The sequence below is a fragment of the Balaenoptera borealis genome (assembly GCF_965194805.1).
Source record: "Balaenoptera borealis genome assembly, chromosome: 5".
Lineage (NCBI taxonomy): Eukaryota > Metazoa > Chordata > Mammalia > Artiodactyla > Balaenopteridae > Balaenoptera > Balaenoptera borealis.
In genome coordinates this window covers 74,550,373-74,567,143 of record NC_138862.1, presented here as the reverse complement: position 1 = coordinate 74,567,143, position 16,771 = coordinate 74,550,373, and the positions used below count along the sequence as shown (strand labels likewise).

At 50.4% G+C, this 16,771-nt stretch overlaps 1 protein-coding gene and 1 long non-coding RNA gene across 3 annotated transcripts; one reads left to right on the top strand and one right to left on the bottom strand.

Moving 5' to 3' along the window:
- Positions 1-297: 297 nt before the first annotated feature.
- On the bottom strand, positions 298-10,536 carry LOC309629394. Its single transcript, XR_014245048.1, has 2 exons — positions 7,533-10,536; positions 298-6,594 (listed from the first exon to the last, which is right to left on the bottom strand). It is a non-coding gene; the product is annotated as an uncharacterized lncRNA (long non-coding RNA).
- A 2,068-nt stretch (positions 10,537-12,604) lies between these two features.
- Positions 12,605-15,130, top strand: HES1 (hes family bHLH transcription factor 1). Of its 2 annotated transcripts, none has more exons than XM_082393351.1 (4): positions 12,605-12,976; positions 13,116-13,211; positions 13,462-13,630; positions 14,208-15,130. In XM_082393351.1, the coding sequence occupies exons 1-4, from the start codon at positions 12,869-12,871 to the stop codon at positions 14,756-14,758; spliced, it is 924 nt and encodes a 307-aa protein (XP_082249477.1). In that variant the 5' UTR covers positions 12,605-12,868; the 3' UTR covers positions 14,759-15,130. The 2 variants fall into 2 exon arrangements, with proteins under 2 accessions (XP_082249477.1, XP_082249478.1); XM_082393352.1 differs by having other exon boundaries at positions 12,607-12,976; positions 13,462-13,549.
- The last annotated feature ends 1,641 nt before the right edge of the window (positions 15,131-16,771 follow it).

Genomic DNA, 16,771 nt, shown 5'->3' with positions numbered 1-16,771 from the left:
CCTCTTTAATTCGTTCCCCCCAGCCCTCCAGCCCCCCTTTAATGAAGGCAGGTCTCCACCCTCTCCTCTGCCAGGGCCTCCCTTGCACCAGGTGAAAACGGAAGAGGGTAACGAGTGGGACTCTGGAGAAAGGGTGCCCCTAAAAGCCCATAAAGAGAATCCCTTGCACACCACTGACACAGAGTGACCAGACAGGTGGGAAGAAAACGAAGGCACATGACATGGAAACCAAGGGGGAAAAGTTGCCTGACCTCTCAGCAAGTGAAAGGGAAAATCAATACAACTCAAAAGGCCCAGTCGTGGTCACTCCACACAATCTTTATTCAGTGAGAGAAAGCGGTGGGCCCCGCACAGGGTATCAAAGACTGAGAGCCCACATTATCTCCATTTTTTCCTCAAAGAACCCAGCATATTTGGGTGTTTTTCTTTTTTTAATCTGCCCCCTTTCACTTATTGTCTCAGGGTAAATACTTGTGATTCATAAATGCCTGAAGAGTGAATCAGTATTCTCCTGTTCAAACCAGCAGAGGCCAAATCCAACAATAGCCCACAAGGTATTATTAATCATTAAATAGGCACATATTGGAACACTCAGGTGAAGGAGCCATTTTTCTTTTCTTTCTTTTTTTTTTTTTTTTAAGGAAATTAACAAAGCCCAAACCTTGAGTTTGAACTATTTAGAAAAAGAAATGTGTTTTTTGTTTGTTTGTTCGGCTTTTGGTTTTGGGGTGGGTTTTGGTTTTTGTTTACCACTAAAGACTTAGTCAAATTCAAGGCAAAAAGAGCAAATATTTCAGGTGGGAGAATGTTCTTTCCTTTGGAGTCTTCCTTCAGCCATTAAACAATGGACTGAGTGTCAAATTGCAGCACTCACTTTTTCCACATTCACATGCCCAAGAAAAATGGATGTTCTCAGCCACGGTTGGTCAGTGCAAGAGTCCCTGGCAGTACTGCTATGCTGTAGCCGTAACCTGGGTGCAAACTTGCAGGTGGGGAAGCTCGGACCACACCTGCTCTATCGAAGAAGAAACCGAGTCATGTCAAACACGCCTTAAGCACAACCATCCAACCATCACAGGGCCTCCCTCTGACCCTCCCTTCTCCTATACACACTAAGGTCCCCTAGGTTCAAAACTGGGGCTCCTCCCTGTATGGAAGGTAAATCAATGGCATCACCTTCCAAAGACGAAGAAATGCTGATACATTAGTGACTTAAAAATAATATTTCTTAGGAATTCCCTGGTGGTTTATTGGTTAGGACTCCAAGCTTCCACTGCAGGGGGCATGGATTCAATCCCTGGTTGGAGAACTAAGATCCCACAAGCCACATGGCATGGCCAAAAAAAACTTTTTTTTTCTTCTTAGGAAGCACCTCTGATAAAAGATATCTAAATAGACAGATGAACAATCTAGGACCTGCCATTGTAGGCCCACAGAACTACGATGGTCATGTGTCCCAGTTTTTATGCCAATTGTCCTGACATAATTGTTAATAGCATTCGTTTTCACTCTCAAAAGTGTTCCAGTTTAGACCATAAATTATATGGGCATCTACAAGCAGGAAAGGTCTCAGACGTTCGTCTTTCCCACCCATCTTACCTCATGGAAGTGTAACTGGCATCCAGGGAGGGCCTGCCCATGTTTACTCTTTTGGATGAAGTGTCCCTCGACAGCCCTTTCCGGTCCCTCGTGTTGTCGGCGAGGGGGAACAAATCCCCCTCCAGTCCACAGCCTGTGTGCCTGGCCCCTGCCGATGCCCTTGCCTCCATCTAGAGCTCTACTTTCCATGGGCCTGAGGCTCATTTTAATTATTCCAGGCAGGGCTACACCAAGGTCTGCACCTGCCCACAAACAAAGCCACCAGAGTGCTTAGATGGTAGAGACCCTCCTCCCTGGAAAAGAAGAAGAAGCCAGCTAATTTTTTAGGTTCCTCCTGGTCCCACAGCCTTTGATTCATAAAAGACTGCTGAAGCTTTTGATTTGTCAAATACCTGTAGACCAATTTATCACAGGGGTTGTCCATCCATTTCTTTGAGAATATTAACATCTGAATATTTTTTAAATGAATGAGTGTCTATCTTGTATGCCAGATATAAATATAAACATATATATGGCATATATATAGCAATATGATAAAAGCATCTGAGAACTTATATGGTATTTACAATATGCCAGGCACTGTTCTAAACATATTCCATATATTAGTCCTCCTAACAATCCTATAAGGTAAGTACTATGAATTTCTCCCCATTTAACAGGCAAGTAAAGTGAGGTACAGAATAGTCATGTCACATAGCTAGAAAGTGAATAAGCTGGAACGTGAACCCAGGCAGTCAGGCTCCAGAGCCTTTGCTTTTTCGCCACCTTGAACATATATAGAGATATGCGCTCAACATTCCTAACAAATAATCACCGGGTCAGTCAAATCTCAGCTGTAAAACATTGAGGAAGGTGCTATTTAAATATAAGAGGCCATTTCACCTCGACTTTACAGCCCCCTTTATCAATAATGCTCAGCATCGTAAAACAACAGGTGTGTTGGGGTCCTCTATAAAAACAGGTGTTTTTGTGTGCTGTATTGACACTTTTTTAACCCAGTGTGTCTGGGCGTGATTCCTACATATTCTTGGTTACACGTAATCTTCCACGGGGGGCTGGCATGCATAGGGAGAGTGAGGGCAGGAGAAGAGGTGAGCAGTGGTCCTTCCTGGGGACCGGGTGTAGGCTTCCGCACCTCCCAGTGACTGCCCACCAGACTCACCTTTCCCAGGTATCCTCCTTGTTTTCTTTCCGTTTTCCAGCAGGACCAGTGATCTCTCCCGTAGCCTTTTTCCTTTCCATCTGCTGCCCAGTGGTGGAACCTGCCTGCTTACATCTTACTTATTAACTATACGTAGATATGGCAGACTGCGATTACAGTAGAATTGTTTGGGAGCTCAATATCTCGCTCCTTCCCACGTACCTTACCCTGGGAATTGCTTTGTACTTTCGTATTGCCGTGTGCTGGTGTGTCTTTAATAACCATCAATAAAGATAGGCCTGGGAAAACACAGCCGTAGATGCCTCTCAATTCTCCTGATTGTAACAGAGGAGAGCTGTCCGCAGGGGTGTCCCTGCTGCCCAGAGGTGCTTACCTGGAGTCGTCGAAGTAAACCCACTCCCGGGACTCAGCAATCAAGGAAAATTTAGAAAAGTACCCTGACCCTCTCAGGGGTCCATTGAATTGCCAGTAAAACATTTTTTTAAGTCGAATTCCACTCGTGCATTTATTGTCCAAATATTTGGGGGTGCCGACTCTGTGAAAGATATTATAACAGACACCGTAAGGAGTTTCTTTGCTTCTTTATCAGAGAAGCAATAGAGATGAAGAATGTGGAGAGTAAAGGGGCAATTTTTATAATATAAACCTGGGATGTCGCCCCTCTGTACAGATGGATAGCATTTGAATAGCAGGAAAGGATGGAAGTAACTGTCAAAGTAGACATGTAGTTTTGCCCTCCACATAGTAGGTGCTCGCAAATAGTCATTGACCTGAATTAAGTTAAACAGGCAACTGGAGATTGGACGGTTTTCACCCCTGACGGGATTGTCTGGCTACCATCCACACAGGTTCGCTCCATACAAAGAAGACAAGCTGAGACTACACCCTCTGTCCAGATGACTTGGAGTTCTAGACACCAAGTCCAGGTCTGTCCCAGGGGCCGGGACTTTGAGGATAAGTGAGGAGGGTGTAGAGGGTTGAATAGCCCCCCAGGCCAGGGAGCTCAAATACTTGAACGTGAGTACCAGGTCCCTCTGTGACTGTGGGAGCCTGGTGAGATAAAGGCCACAGCTGGATCCGTGGATGAGACCCACACAGCTTGGCAACCTGCTCCAGGAGACAGCCAACGCTCAGGGACTTTATCAAGAGAGCTCCATCGGTCAGGCAGGAGGTGCCGCCACTCACAGCCTCCAGGTTCCTCTCCGATTTCAGTCAAGGGGCCTGTAGAAGCCCAACCCTGCAAAAGGAGCTTCCTCTCCCCTACTTTCCAGAGTAGAGGCAGAGTTGGGCTGAGGGGACCCAGAATGCACTGCAATATGTGGGCAGTTGCCCACACGGTCAGGGAGCTGGAGATGAACCCTGGGTCCTCGGTCCTTCCCCTGGCACTAGAAGAATTTGATGTGCTTGCCTTCCCCTCTGCTCTGAGTCACCCTGCCGCCTCCTCTCCAGGACGACCACCCTCAGACTGGATACAGAACAGGATGCAGTCTCCATACTGCCCCCATTCCCTGCCATCACCCCAAACAATCCCACCGCTTTTTCTAGTCTGTGGGCTCTTGTGTTATGCTTATAGCAATACAAAAGCATAGAACAAATAACTAGCGAGGAAAAGTGATGTCGGTTCCAGAGTTCCACAGGCCCCTCAGTCACAGGCCCGGTCTCCCTTCCTGAGATCTTCCAGGAAGCCTCTCAGAAGGTACCAGATGCTGAACTAAGCAGCTCAACCTCAGCCCAGTGAAAACTATGGTCATCAATTTTCCATGTCCTTTCCGGAACCTGCTCAGTCATCTTCTTGCTAAGTGGGATTCCTTCCCCTCACCTTCTCCACCCTGGCTTCCTGCCACAAGAAAGTACCCTTCCTCCTTGCTCCCCGCCCAAGATGTGTCCTCCGGATTACTGATACTCTCTAACAAATTGACAGTCATCTCCCTTCTTCCCTCTGCTCCAGTTTCTTGACATCTTATTCTTGCCGGTGGCTGAAGGAAAGTCTGTTCTCTCCTGGCCTCTAAGCTCCCTGCCCTGTTTCTCTAGAGGTACAACTTTCCAGGAAGCTTGTCTATCCTATATCCTGTGCCCTCAACAGCCCATGGTGTCCTGAACTAATCACTTGAATCCTCTCTCTCCCCCTCCCTGGGCCTTCCACCATGTCTTTCTAGGCTAGGTTATAAGGATATATATGAGGACAAAATGCTGTAATGAATTATAAAGTGCCTTGTCCACTGTCAAATACTACAAGGCAAGAAGACAGGTACCCTTCGACTCTGTGGAAGAGACCAGAAGCTCCCGAAATGCTAGAACCCACCAGAGTCTTAAGTGGCAGTTGTGGCAGCTGCCCGGACTGTCTTTTCTTGTTCCCTAAGTCCGATACCTAAAAGGAAAACGTATATCTCACATGCAAATACCATCTCTCTACCACTTGGAAAAATTCATTCTTTTTCTCACCTCTCCCTCTGCTATTCTATGTGGCCCCTGCGAGCGGCTTCTGGTCTCCTGGAACTCAGAAATCAAGATCTCTTCTTTTCCAGAGGTCACAGGGTGGTGAGCAAATTCTAGAGGGAATCATGGTGCAGCAAGCCTGGCATTTAACCACGCTGTGTGTTGGGCATATTCTGTCACACCACCACACTCGCGTACCAGCAGGTAGCTCCGGTTCTCAACCGGAAAATCCATCTTTGGTGGCAATGTTAGTCACTTGCTGTAGATGATATTTCAAAATGTTCTTCTCATACAGATACAGAGGGGCGCGTTTCTGGACTGGTGGGTAGGAAACTCGAGCCTAATTCTGGCCTTCTCTTCCCTCTCTGGAGAGGCTGTTACACCTTAGTCCAGTCACTTCTTCCTAGGCTCAATTTTCCTTTGCATTCAATGAACGGACCCATTAAGCCACCTGTTAGGTCTCTTACTTTGCCTCCCCTACCCCTTTCCTGTAAGCCGAGGAAAATAAGCAAGGGTAACAATGACAGTGACTTCGATTTAAAATATGCCTTATACATTCATCCCATGTCACTTTCTGGCCCTAAGTTTTATCCAAATGATTCTCTTGGTTAGTTGCATTGTTTTTGTTTTTGATTTTTTGAGAAATTTGATCTGATGTCACAATTTGAGCAGCTATCAGCAAGCCCAGCAAACCCATGTCCTGGGTTTAAAGGGGCTAAGACTTCACCCCACCTTCCTGAGTCTTCCAGAGGCCCCTACAGGCACCAGCCCCCGTGCAGTTCTGAGCCTTTCACACACAAGGGTGCAAGTCAGCAAACGTGCAATCCCTCAGAAATGCCTGCCTTCATCCCTGGGCTTGCAGGCTTGCCTCACCGCAGCCCTGCTCAGAGAATAAAAGGTTAGCTGAGAGCACATTTAGAGCCTGCCCGCCATGGCTGCTGCGGCCAAATGTGGGAGTTAAGCTGTCCCTGGTGCCCTGCCCCCGCCCCATGGGAAAGGCTTTCCTGGCCACCATCCTCTTTTTGGGCCCATTAGAAAAGTGCACATTCCCTTGGTCCCACTGGCTGTGGTCAAGTTTTCCAAAGGGCTGGGGGGAAGCAGAAAGCATTACAGTCTGCTATGAGCCAATGCTTAAAACTTCGTTTTTCCACCTTCACCCGCGATTTGCAGTTCGAGGTCCCAGCTTGGCCAGAAACCAACTAGGCAGTTTTGTTTAGAAGTGGCAACTTATTTTTATCAAAGATGGAATGCAGAGCTGCGGTCGTTTCGAATGCTACTGCATGGCACCCAGGACTCTTGCTGCAAGCATTCCTGAGTCCTCTTCTGTCGGTAGACACTTGGCTTTCTTGTCCATCCCTTTCTCCACCCAAATGCTGGGTGCAGAGCCGCTCAAGTGCCTAAAAGTTAAGGGAAAAAAAGTTCTGGAAATTCAAAGTATCTTTATTAAAGTGTCTATTTTATTTTATTTTATTTTATTTATTTATTTATTTACTTAAAGTGTCTATTTCAAATCCAAGTTCTGGCAGTGATCACAACTCTATAAACCCATCCTCAGTTTCCCAAAGCCCACAGCACTGTGGCGTGATGGAAAGGGCTTCGAGCTGGCTTCTGGCCCCCACTCTGGCCCTATGTTGCTTGAACCAGTCCCTGGCCCTCTCTGGGCCTTAAGAGTACCCACTTGTAATCAGAGATTGCCTGGAACAGCTTCCTCAACGTTTCTGGGTCAAAAAAGCTTTGAGATTCTGCTAAAAGCTGTGGACCTTCTCCTTGGGGGCGGCGGGGGAAGGATGCATTTGTTCATTCATTCAAAAAGTATTTATTAAGCTCCTGCTAAATATGCATGGAGAGACATAATTTTGAATTCCATTTCAGGGGGTTCCCTGGGGGTTCATCGTGAACCTTAAGGTCAGAAATCCCGGTCGTGAATTATGCTGTGATGAGCATATATGGACTCATCTAGAAGGACCACAATAATGATTTTAGTAAAGGATCACAAAACTACCAGTCAGGTAGATGCCAGAAGATGAAGGCAGCAAGGCAATCATTACACCATGCAGGTGACGCCTGGCTTCCCTCGCCTTCTCGGTGCCCCCAGCCAGCACGCGCGAGGGCAAACACGCGCGCACACCGGGGCAGGAATGTGCTGTTTCTGGGCACTTGTAATGTGGGGAGCTGGCTGCAGCCCTACAGAGACAAACAGCTCTTCTATCCTGGGCTTTATTTTTCTCACGGTCTCTGAAAGGGCTGCGATCAGGTGATAGGTGTGGGACTGCTCCCTGTACAGGTGCGGAGCAGGTATGGAGGGGAGGGGAAAATCCGCCCAGTGTGTACTTACTCAAAGCTCTTTCAATAGCCCTCCCAGGATAGCTCTTGGCAGGGCAGCTACCACGTCCCTGGCAGGCTGCAGGGAATCTGAGTGTGAGAAAGTCAGTCAAGCGGAGGAAAAGGGGGAAAAAAAAAAAAAAAGCTTCAAGTCCTCAGGCAAAATACCTTTTTTCTTCTTCTCTCACTCTTTCTCCTTTCTTTAGCTTTAAACCAAACCCACAAACCATTCCGATACCCAGGGACAAAGGGGTGTCTCACTAGAGATGCGGTTATTTGTTTTATGGTTTAAAGCAAACAGGTGATGCAATAAGATGGAGAAAAATCACCCTTCATGGGGCAGAAAGGGGGAAGGAGACAAACACAGCAGCCCCTGATTGTATTTATTGGGCATGATACAGTGGGAAAGATTCCTGGTGTTTTGCTGGTCTCACATGGGGATCAAAGAAATGACCTCCGCTGATGAACAGGGTTCAGTTTTCTCTGTGCTTTGGGAGGAGGGGCGGAGGGGATGAGGAAGACGGAAAAATAAAGGCTGTTTCTCTCTAAGAAGAGCTTTCCAAATCCAAAAGGCTTTTCTTGAGTTTAGGAGCTTAGTTACCCATTTGAGAAGGTGCGGAGAGTGTCCCGTTGGTTGGTACTGTTTTCACTGCCCAGGATAAGGATGCTGAAAAATAGCCTCTGAGCACATTTGCAAAGAAAGTTTCTACTTGAATGGTTGGGATGGAGGGCTGACAATTTCATGGCTTGGTTTTTTGTTTGTTTGTTTATTTGGTCCAGAAACAAATTCATGGCAAAATTTTGACCAGCTCTCTCTATCTGAAAATGTGTGTGTGTGTGTGTGTGTGTGTTTAAATTATTTGCTCATTCTACCAGTCTAAGCACTCCTAAAGTGGCAGTAAACGAGTTGTTGATTAACTATTTGGCCAATGAGGCTGTTTTAGGCACTGCAGTGAGACCATAACTTGACTATGTTCAACATTCTCCACGCACCTTCAGGGTGCCAAATCCTCAGGAGATGACAGAATCAGGGGAAAAGAAAAAAAAAAAAGGCTCTTAGGCTAGAAGGGACACGGGGTGGCATGCCCTGCTAGTTAATTAGGGCCCAAGAGAAGACAGCAGTCAATGTCATAGCAGAGTTTAATAGAGGAAGTCACTGGCTCTCATAGATTTGGGGGTAACCTGGAAAGGGTTAACAATCTTCCCTGGGAAGATTTTCATTCCTTGGAAGAATCTGGGTCAGAGTATTTATGCAGTTTTTAAAAAGTCAGATGCTGAGCAGAAGCATTTTAAGAAGCTTGCAAAGTCTGTACAGCAGAAAGCAGGGTAACTCATAGTCTCATCACCTTTCACCAAGAGGATGTCAAACACACAGGGAAACTCCACTTTTTTCAAAAGCAACAGACAATTTTCTGTCATCACCACTTTTCCATCTGTTTAAAATAAGAAAGAAAAGTCCTTCCCCACTGGCCCAGGTTGCAGGTCAACAAAGGAGGCATTGTTCATCATTTCTTCAGAACATGATAGGGCACAGCCCACTCTGCAGTGTGTAAAGAAAACACAGAAAAATCCCAGAGAGTAGCTTGAGGGGCAAGAGTGAGTAAACTCAGCCTGCAATGAGGTACAGGTTTGGCTGCAGAATTGAGGGCTGTCCTGGAAGACGGAAATGAGGCTTGGAAGGTAAATTCGGTCCCAGTCACAAGGATTCCTTGGTTGGACTCCAGGTTGTGGGGGAACATTGCAGTAAAGGGTAGGCAGGTTTCTGCAGAACTTGGATCATTGGACAATGTGCAGTCAACGCCCAGGTGAGCTAGTTCTAGGCAGGTGCTTCCGGGTGAGTGTCAGCCTACACCTGTCACCTAGGAACCTCCTTTACTGGTTTGAACCTCCTAACTGGGCCCTCTGCCTCTGAACCTTGCAAACCACTCTCCACGTTTTCCCGGAGCCATCTTTCTAAAGGAGAACTTTGATGTCCCTTCTCTGCTCGAGAGCATTTCATAGCTCTCCACTGTCTGATGATAAATCCAAAGTCATTTAGCAAGATGTTTAAGGGCCTTAAGTCTCCTCCTCCTCCAGTGCCTTCTTACAGTCCTGGCTGTCACACACCCTAGGCTCCAGACCATGTTCCCTGAATAAAGACCTCAAGTTCCAAAGTCTAGGCTTTCAGTGCCATGGGTACTGCCATCCTCCCCAGCCCCATGACTCACTACATTTCCAATGCCCCAATCCTACCTATTTTTCAAGATACAAAGCACAGGACACCTCCTCCAGGAATTTTTCCAGGATACCCCAATTTATGAGTAATTCAATTATCCTAAAACTTCATAGCATTTTACTTCTATCTAGACACATAACTGTCTCTCTTGAACCTAGGACCTACAAAAGGAATATACGTGGAAATAGGCAGGTATCAGCTGCACTTAAGAGTTCAGTGTCTCTCTGCCCTAGGCTCCCTGAGGGCAATAACTATTGTATTTATCCCTGTACCCCCTCATATAGACCAGAAATAGTGTTGCCCATACAGGTGTGGTTCAGTGTTTCTTTTAGGTTCTCCTGATCTGATGGCTTGGGCCATCATCCAAGCCCTAAAAGAAAGGAATAATAGAGGAATGCTCGGTCATCAATCAGGAAATCAGTCTGTCTGCCTCCAGAGTTGCAACTCCTTACAGGCTGCCATTCTATCTCTCGTCGTGGTAATCCCAGGGTTTAACACAGTGTCTGGCACAGAGCATGCGTTCCGTAATGAAAAGAAGAGAGGGGCTTGCCCAAGGTCACCCAGAGTCGGGAACCGCTGAATCTCATCCGGGACAAGATCTGGTGAAATCATTTACAGCATTATCTCAGTGGGGAGCTCAGAGGAAGGAAGGAATGAAGTGACTGAGAAATGTGTGCCAGGCCTCCGGCGGCCTCTAAGCCTAGGGAAAGGCTGGGAGGGCGGGGGGCGACATCAAACAAGACGCGCTCGGCTCCCGGGCTGCCCCGAGCCGCCCGAGCAGCGCCCCGAGCTCCCGGGCGGCGGGAAGGGCGGAAGGGGTGGGGGCGCGGGGCCCGGCGACCCGGGCAAGCGGGCGGGAGGGAGGGAGGCGGCGGTGGCGGCCGGCCGACCGGCCGGGGCTGTGCGCGTCGCCCGCCCTGCGCGGCAAATCCCCCAGGGAGGCCGCCGCCAGAGCCCTGGCGCTCCCGGCCCGGCGCCCGCCACGTGGCACCCGGCGGCGGCAGCGGCGGCTCCTCCCGGCGCGCGGCCCGGCCAACCGGCAGCACGCAGCCGCCCGCGCCGCCCGCCTCCTCCCGGCCGCCCGCCGGCGGCCTCCCGGGCGCAGCGAGGGGGAGCTGCCCGGCCGCCCTGGACCCGGGGAAAGGGCGGGCGGCGCGAAGCTGCTTTAACCGCAGCCGCCGAGCGGAGGCAGGAGGCTGACCCGGCCGCTTCCTAAGTGCGGTCAGGCATCTCGTGACCGCGGCGGGCGCCGGAGGCCCCGCGGTGGGAGGGAGGGCCGGGGCTGGGAGCAAACAAGAAGGCCCCCACCCCTCCCCCGGGCTGTTGCTAGTGAGGCTTTCGGCAGAGTTAAAACCTCAAGCCCGAAATCAGGGGTGGAGTGGGGGGTTGGAATAATTCCCCACTCTCCACCCCAGGGCGTGCGCTCCCCGCCCGGAAGGGCTGACCTTGGCCCGGCGGAGTTGGTGGGGGTGGTGGGTGGGTGGTAAGCTCCGGGGCTCGGCTCCCGCCGCCCCCTCGGATTCCTGGCCCGGCGGGGACCAGAGGAGGGGGGCCCGGACACACTCACACACACACACACACACACCCCACACGCAGCGCGCGCCAATGAGCCCCGGCCAAGGCGCAGGGGGCGGGGTTTTCCCAGGCTCGAGCACAGCAGCTGCTATTTACCTTCTTGGCTTCTCCCGGGGACCAGGAACCAGCCCCCGCGCTCCGCCGCCCGCCGCCGCCCCCCGCCTCCCTGCCCCCGGGGCGCGCGCACACACACTCACACACGCACGCACACACACATCCTCCCGGCCCGGCCGCAGCCGCGGCGGCAATAAAACATCCTGGCACGTGCTTCGGCTCCTGGCGCGCCCTCGCCGGCCGGCTGATGTCAAACTGCAGCTCGGCTGGCGTAGCTCTTAAAGGGCCCGCGCGCGCCGGGTGCCGAGGCTGCCCCGGCCGCCCGCGGGGCGAGAAGGAGGGAGAGGCTGCCGCTCGGCTCGCCACCTCAACATGCGGCAGAATCGAGAGCCGGCGGGTGGAAAGGGAAAGGGTGGCGAGGACGCGCGCGCGTCCCTGAGGCATTGCCATGAAAGCCCCCCTTGTTCATCTTTCATTTGAAATTCCATTTCCTTTCTGCTCAGTTGGAAATTATTCTGATTGTTTCCTGGGGAAGCGCGGGGTCCAAGCCCCCAACTCCAGAAGAGAAATGAGGGCCGGGTCGGGGTGGGCGTGTGGGGGGGGGAGGGCGGGGATCAAAAACCACCTTGCTCTAAAAAACCTGCAAATGTAAGATGGAGGCACTTTTTCTGCATGCAAAAGAGAAATTTTTTTGGTCCGTTTTCTGCATTGTCGACTTTCACCCCTCTCCTCCCCCGAATGTGCGGAGTCTGAGCGGCAAATCACTTGGATGTTTCCGTAACTCACACGCTTACACAATTCCCCCCTTTTAACCACTGCAATTATAACCTTTTATCCTTGCCCTTCTAAACCTTTTTAAAAATATATTTCAAATGAACTTATTAGCGTCAAAGCAGCTCTATTACACATGAACGGAAATAAGGAGCAAAGACCCTAGCCCCAAAAGAAATTAACTAGACCAGAGCAAACCCAATGCGGAAAAATCCTCTGTAAAGCAAAGCCCAGCAGGGAGAGTAGCAAAGGGTTAAAATCCTTTTGATTGACGTTGTAGCCTCTGGTGCCCCGGGCTCAGGCGCGCGCCATTGGCCGCCAGGCCTTGTGCCTGGCGGCCAATGGGGGGGCGCGGTCCACGAGCGGTGCCGCGTGTCTCCTCCTCCCATTGGCTGAAAGTTACTGTGGGAAAGAAAGTTTGGGAAGTTTCACACGAGCCGTTCGCGTGCAGTCCCAGATATATATAGAGGCCGCCAGGGCCTGGGGATCACACAGGATCCGGAGCTGGTGCTGATAACAGCGGAATCCCCCGTCTACCTCTCTCCTTGGTCCTGGAATTGCGCTACCGATCACCAAGTAGCCATAAGATATTGTAATAAAGCCTCAGCACTTGCTCAGTAGTTTTGCGAAAGTCTCAAGTAGAAGGGACATAAACAAAACAATTTTTTTGTGTGTGAAGAACTCCAAAAATAAAATTCTCTAGGGATTTAAAAAAAAAAAGAAAGGAAAAGAAAATGCCAGCTGATATAATGGAGAAAAATTCCTCGTCCCCGGTGGCTGCTACCCCAGCCAGTGTCAACACGACACCGGATAAACCAAAGACAGCATCTGAGCACAGAAAGGTAAGGGCAGTACCTGCATCTCTTGCAGCCCCAAGAGATTAAGACGGGGTTGGGGGCGCCTTTCTCCCTTAAAATCAAGGGGTGAAATGGCAGGTCCCATGGGAACTCAGCGCTCTTTTTTTTTTTTTTCTCTTTACAGTCATCAAAGCCTATCATGGAGAAAAGACGAAGAGCAAGAATCAATGAAAGTCTGAGCCAGCTGAAAACACTGATTTTGGATGCTCTTAAGAAAGATGTAAGTGAATAATTCTGCTTTTTTTTTTCTTAAATAAAAAACCAAAATACTATTTCTCAGGTATTAAGAATGAAACCCCCTTGCCAGCGGGATCTCCGCCTGTCCTGCATTCTCTGAGGCGGGAGGGCTGAGCCCCTCTAGCCAGGGTCTAGGGATGTCGCCACCACGGCCGGGGTGGGGAGGGACCCCCAGCACTCCGAGGCCGCTGGCGGGGCTCTCACTTTCCTCCCTTGCCTTCTCTTCGGTGCAGAGCTCACGGCATTCTAAGCTGGAGAAGGCAGACATTCTGGAAATGACAGTGAAGCACCTCCGGAACCTGCAGCGGGCGCAGATGACTGGTGAGGGCGGCTCGCCGCGTCCCCCTCTGCGGGCGTCCCTCTCTCCCCGCGGTGATTTCTTCCAGACTTCCGCCCGTGGTTGTGAGAGGCATTCAGCTACATTTTACTGCCTTGGCTCACTCTTGCGTTCCCACGGTCTGGGGCTTATTTATAGCCACAACTCCAAGTTGTTACTGTTCCGGAAAGGGAGGGAGAGAGGTTGTAGCAGCGAGGGCGGCGGGCGGCTTGGCAGTGGGGGAAGCGGGTGGGGGCGAAAGGACTTGGAACCGTGGCGGTTTTTAAGCTGCGTGGAGCCTGGGGTCATCTGGTTTAACACTCCCTCCTCTCCCACTACAGAACGGGAAATAAGGCTAGGATGGTGGAGAAGGGGGGAAGGGCATTATCCAAGGTCACATCGCGCGAGGGTGGGGAGGAGGCAAATCTGAGGCTTGAGATCGGTTTAAATGGAGTGACAGGGAGCGGAGAGGGAGCGTCGCGGGTTCGGTCGCCAAGCTAGTGTGGAGAGGCGGATGGTTTTTCTAAACCCAGCCCGGTAGCCAAGAGGCAGTTCCGCGGGCGGGTGGTCAGGGAGGCGCGCCGCGGGGACCTCCCAGGGCGGAGGCGGCGGCTTCGGGGCCAGGGCTGTTCGGTGACCCGTCTGTCTCCTTCTGGCCCGCAGCCGCGCTAAGCACAGACCCGAGCGTGCTGGGGAAGTACCGCGCCGGCTTCAGCGAGTGCATGAACGAGGTGACCCGCTTCCTGTCCACGTGTGAGGGCGTTAACACCGAGGTGCGCACCCGGCTCCTCGGCCACCTGGCCAACTGCATGACCCAGATCAACGCCATGACCTACCCTGGGCAGCCGCACCCCGCCTTACAGGCGCCGCCGCCACCCCCTCCGGGACCCGGAGGTCCGCAGCACGCGCCGTTCGCGCCGCCTCCGCCGCTCGTGCCCATCCCCGGGGGTGCGGCGCCCCCTCCCGGCGGCGCGCCCTGCAAGCTGGGCAGCCCGGCTGGAGAGGCGGCCAAGGTGTTCGGCGGCTTCCAGGTGGTGCCGGCTCCCGACGGCCAGTTTGCCTTCCTCATCCCCAACGGGGCCTTCGCTCACAGCGGCCCAGTCATCCCAGTCTACACCAGCAACAGCGGGACCTCCGTGGGCCCCAACGCGGTGTCGCCTTCCAGCGGCCCCTCGCTCACGGCGGACTCCATGTGGAGGCCGTGGCGGAACTGAGGGGTTCAGGCCACCCCTCCCCCTAAATTCCCCAACCCACCTCTCTTCCCTCGGGACACTAAACAGGAACTTGGAGGCTGGGAAAGAAGGGAGGACTTTTGTGATTAAGTGGTTACTTTGGTTTTTTTAATTTCTAAAGTTACTTTTTTGTAGAGAGCTGTATTAAGTGACTGACCATGCACTATATTTGTATATATTTTATATGTTCATATTGGATTGCGCCTTTGTATTATAAAAGTTCAGATGACATTTCGTTTTTTACACGAGATTTCTTTTTTATGTGATGCCAAAGATGTTTGAAAATGCTCTTAAAATATCTTCCTTTGGGGAAGTTTATTTGAGAAAATATAATAAAAGAAAAAAAAGAGTGAATGCTCTTATGTCTTAGAACTGATTATTTCAGAATATGTAAAAAAGAAGGTCTCGGGCAGAATTTGAATTATATGTAATCTGAGAATTCAGGAATTGGCTCTTTTGTTATTAAAAGAACATTTTTAAAAATCTGTCCAACCTTCTACCAACCCTCCTTGAACTAAATTCCATTTAATTTGTGAGAGAACCCATCTGATATGGCTTCCCTGATCAATTTGTGGTCAATCTCTTAAAGGATTTCAAAAACTTTTCTAGTTGCAATTGGGTAGTTCATTCAGTCCTGGTGCTCATACTGGCTCCTTCTGAGGAGGGTGGAACAGGGCTGAATTCATGAAGTTCATCAATCCAGTACTATTGCCCACTGCACATTTACGGGTGGCTCCTGCACCACTACTGCCCTGGGGTAGCTCACCAACATCCAAGTGAAAACAGTCTTCATAGCTGCAGCCTCCAGCCTTCAAGTGTCAGAGTCTTCCTTTAATTAGTCTTTAGGTGCAGCTAGACATTTTCTGTACCAGCATCTAAAAGTTTGAAATGCCTCTCTGCACCCTCTTCAAGCAAGCTGAGAAGGTCAACAGATTCCTTCTGCCAAGGAACAGCTAGTTAGACTCCCAAGTGGAGCCCGAGTCCAGATGATTAACACCAGACATATGTTTTTGATAAGTTTCTGTGCTTGGCTCTAATAGAGAAAGCATGTGGGGGCCTTGCTGGCAAGCACACAGGCCATCTTCCCCTTTTAATACAAACAGCAAGCGACCCCTTTGCTTGGTCATGCCCCATTTCCAGGCAAGATGTGGGCTCCAGATAGAAGCAAAAGGGTTGTCTCCGGTTTCAGCTCACATAACCCTCCTTAACAAGTCCTAACTCAAAGCGGACAGCTTTAAACTGTGCCAGGATCTGCAGGGAATTTCTTCCAAATCCCATCACAAAGGCTTGTCAGATTTTGTCAGATTTGGCCAGGTGTTTGACTGCATCCAGGTGTTGGGGAAATGAAAACCACGAGCCCTGCGAGACCAGACACATCAGCGGCGCTGTGGGTCTGGCGGATGCGCCTTCCTCCCCCACCGACGGCCAGTCGTCCTCCCTGCCCGGCCCCTCCCGCCAGCCTCCTCTCACCCCCCTTCTTTTGGAAGGGCTTCTGGGAGGAGAAGGATGAGGCGGGAGAGATCAATCTTTGAAGCCTTCCTAACAAAGATAAAGCCAACGATTTTCTGTCTTGTTTCAAAAGCTTTACCTCTCCCCCGCCTAGCTGGTCTTTTCCACAGGCCAGTGTGGAGAGCCGCTCTATCACAGGAATGATCTAGCAGACAGCAGTCAGTTTTCTCAAATACCTTCCACCCAGTTTCAGACCTAGAGTGAGAGGTTTAAAAGATACTTTAAAAATTTTGGCTCCTACTTGCCTCATTTTGTGTCTGTGAAAGGTGTCCAACACACCTTCCCCCCAGAGAAATACACACACATACACACACAGCCTTCTTTATCATATCATTTTTCTGCCGTTTCTCTCTTGTTTAAACACAAACATAATAACAATTGCTCTTTTAAGACACCCATTCCAAGCTCAAATGCTTCACTTGGTAAATCTGTCCTCTGGCTCCACTGGAAGTGTCCCAGCAGAAATAATGGAGACAACAGGATCTC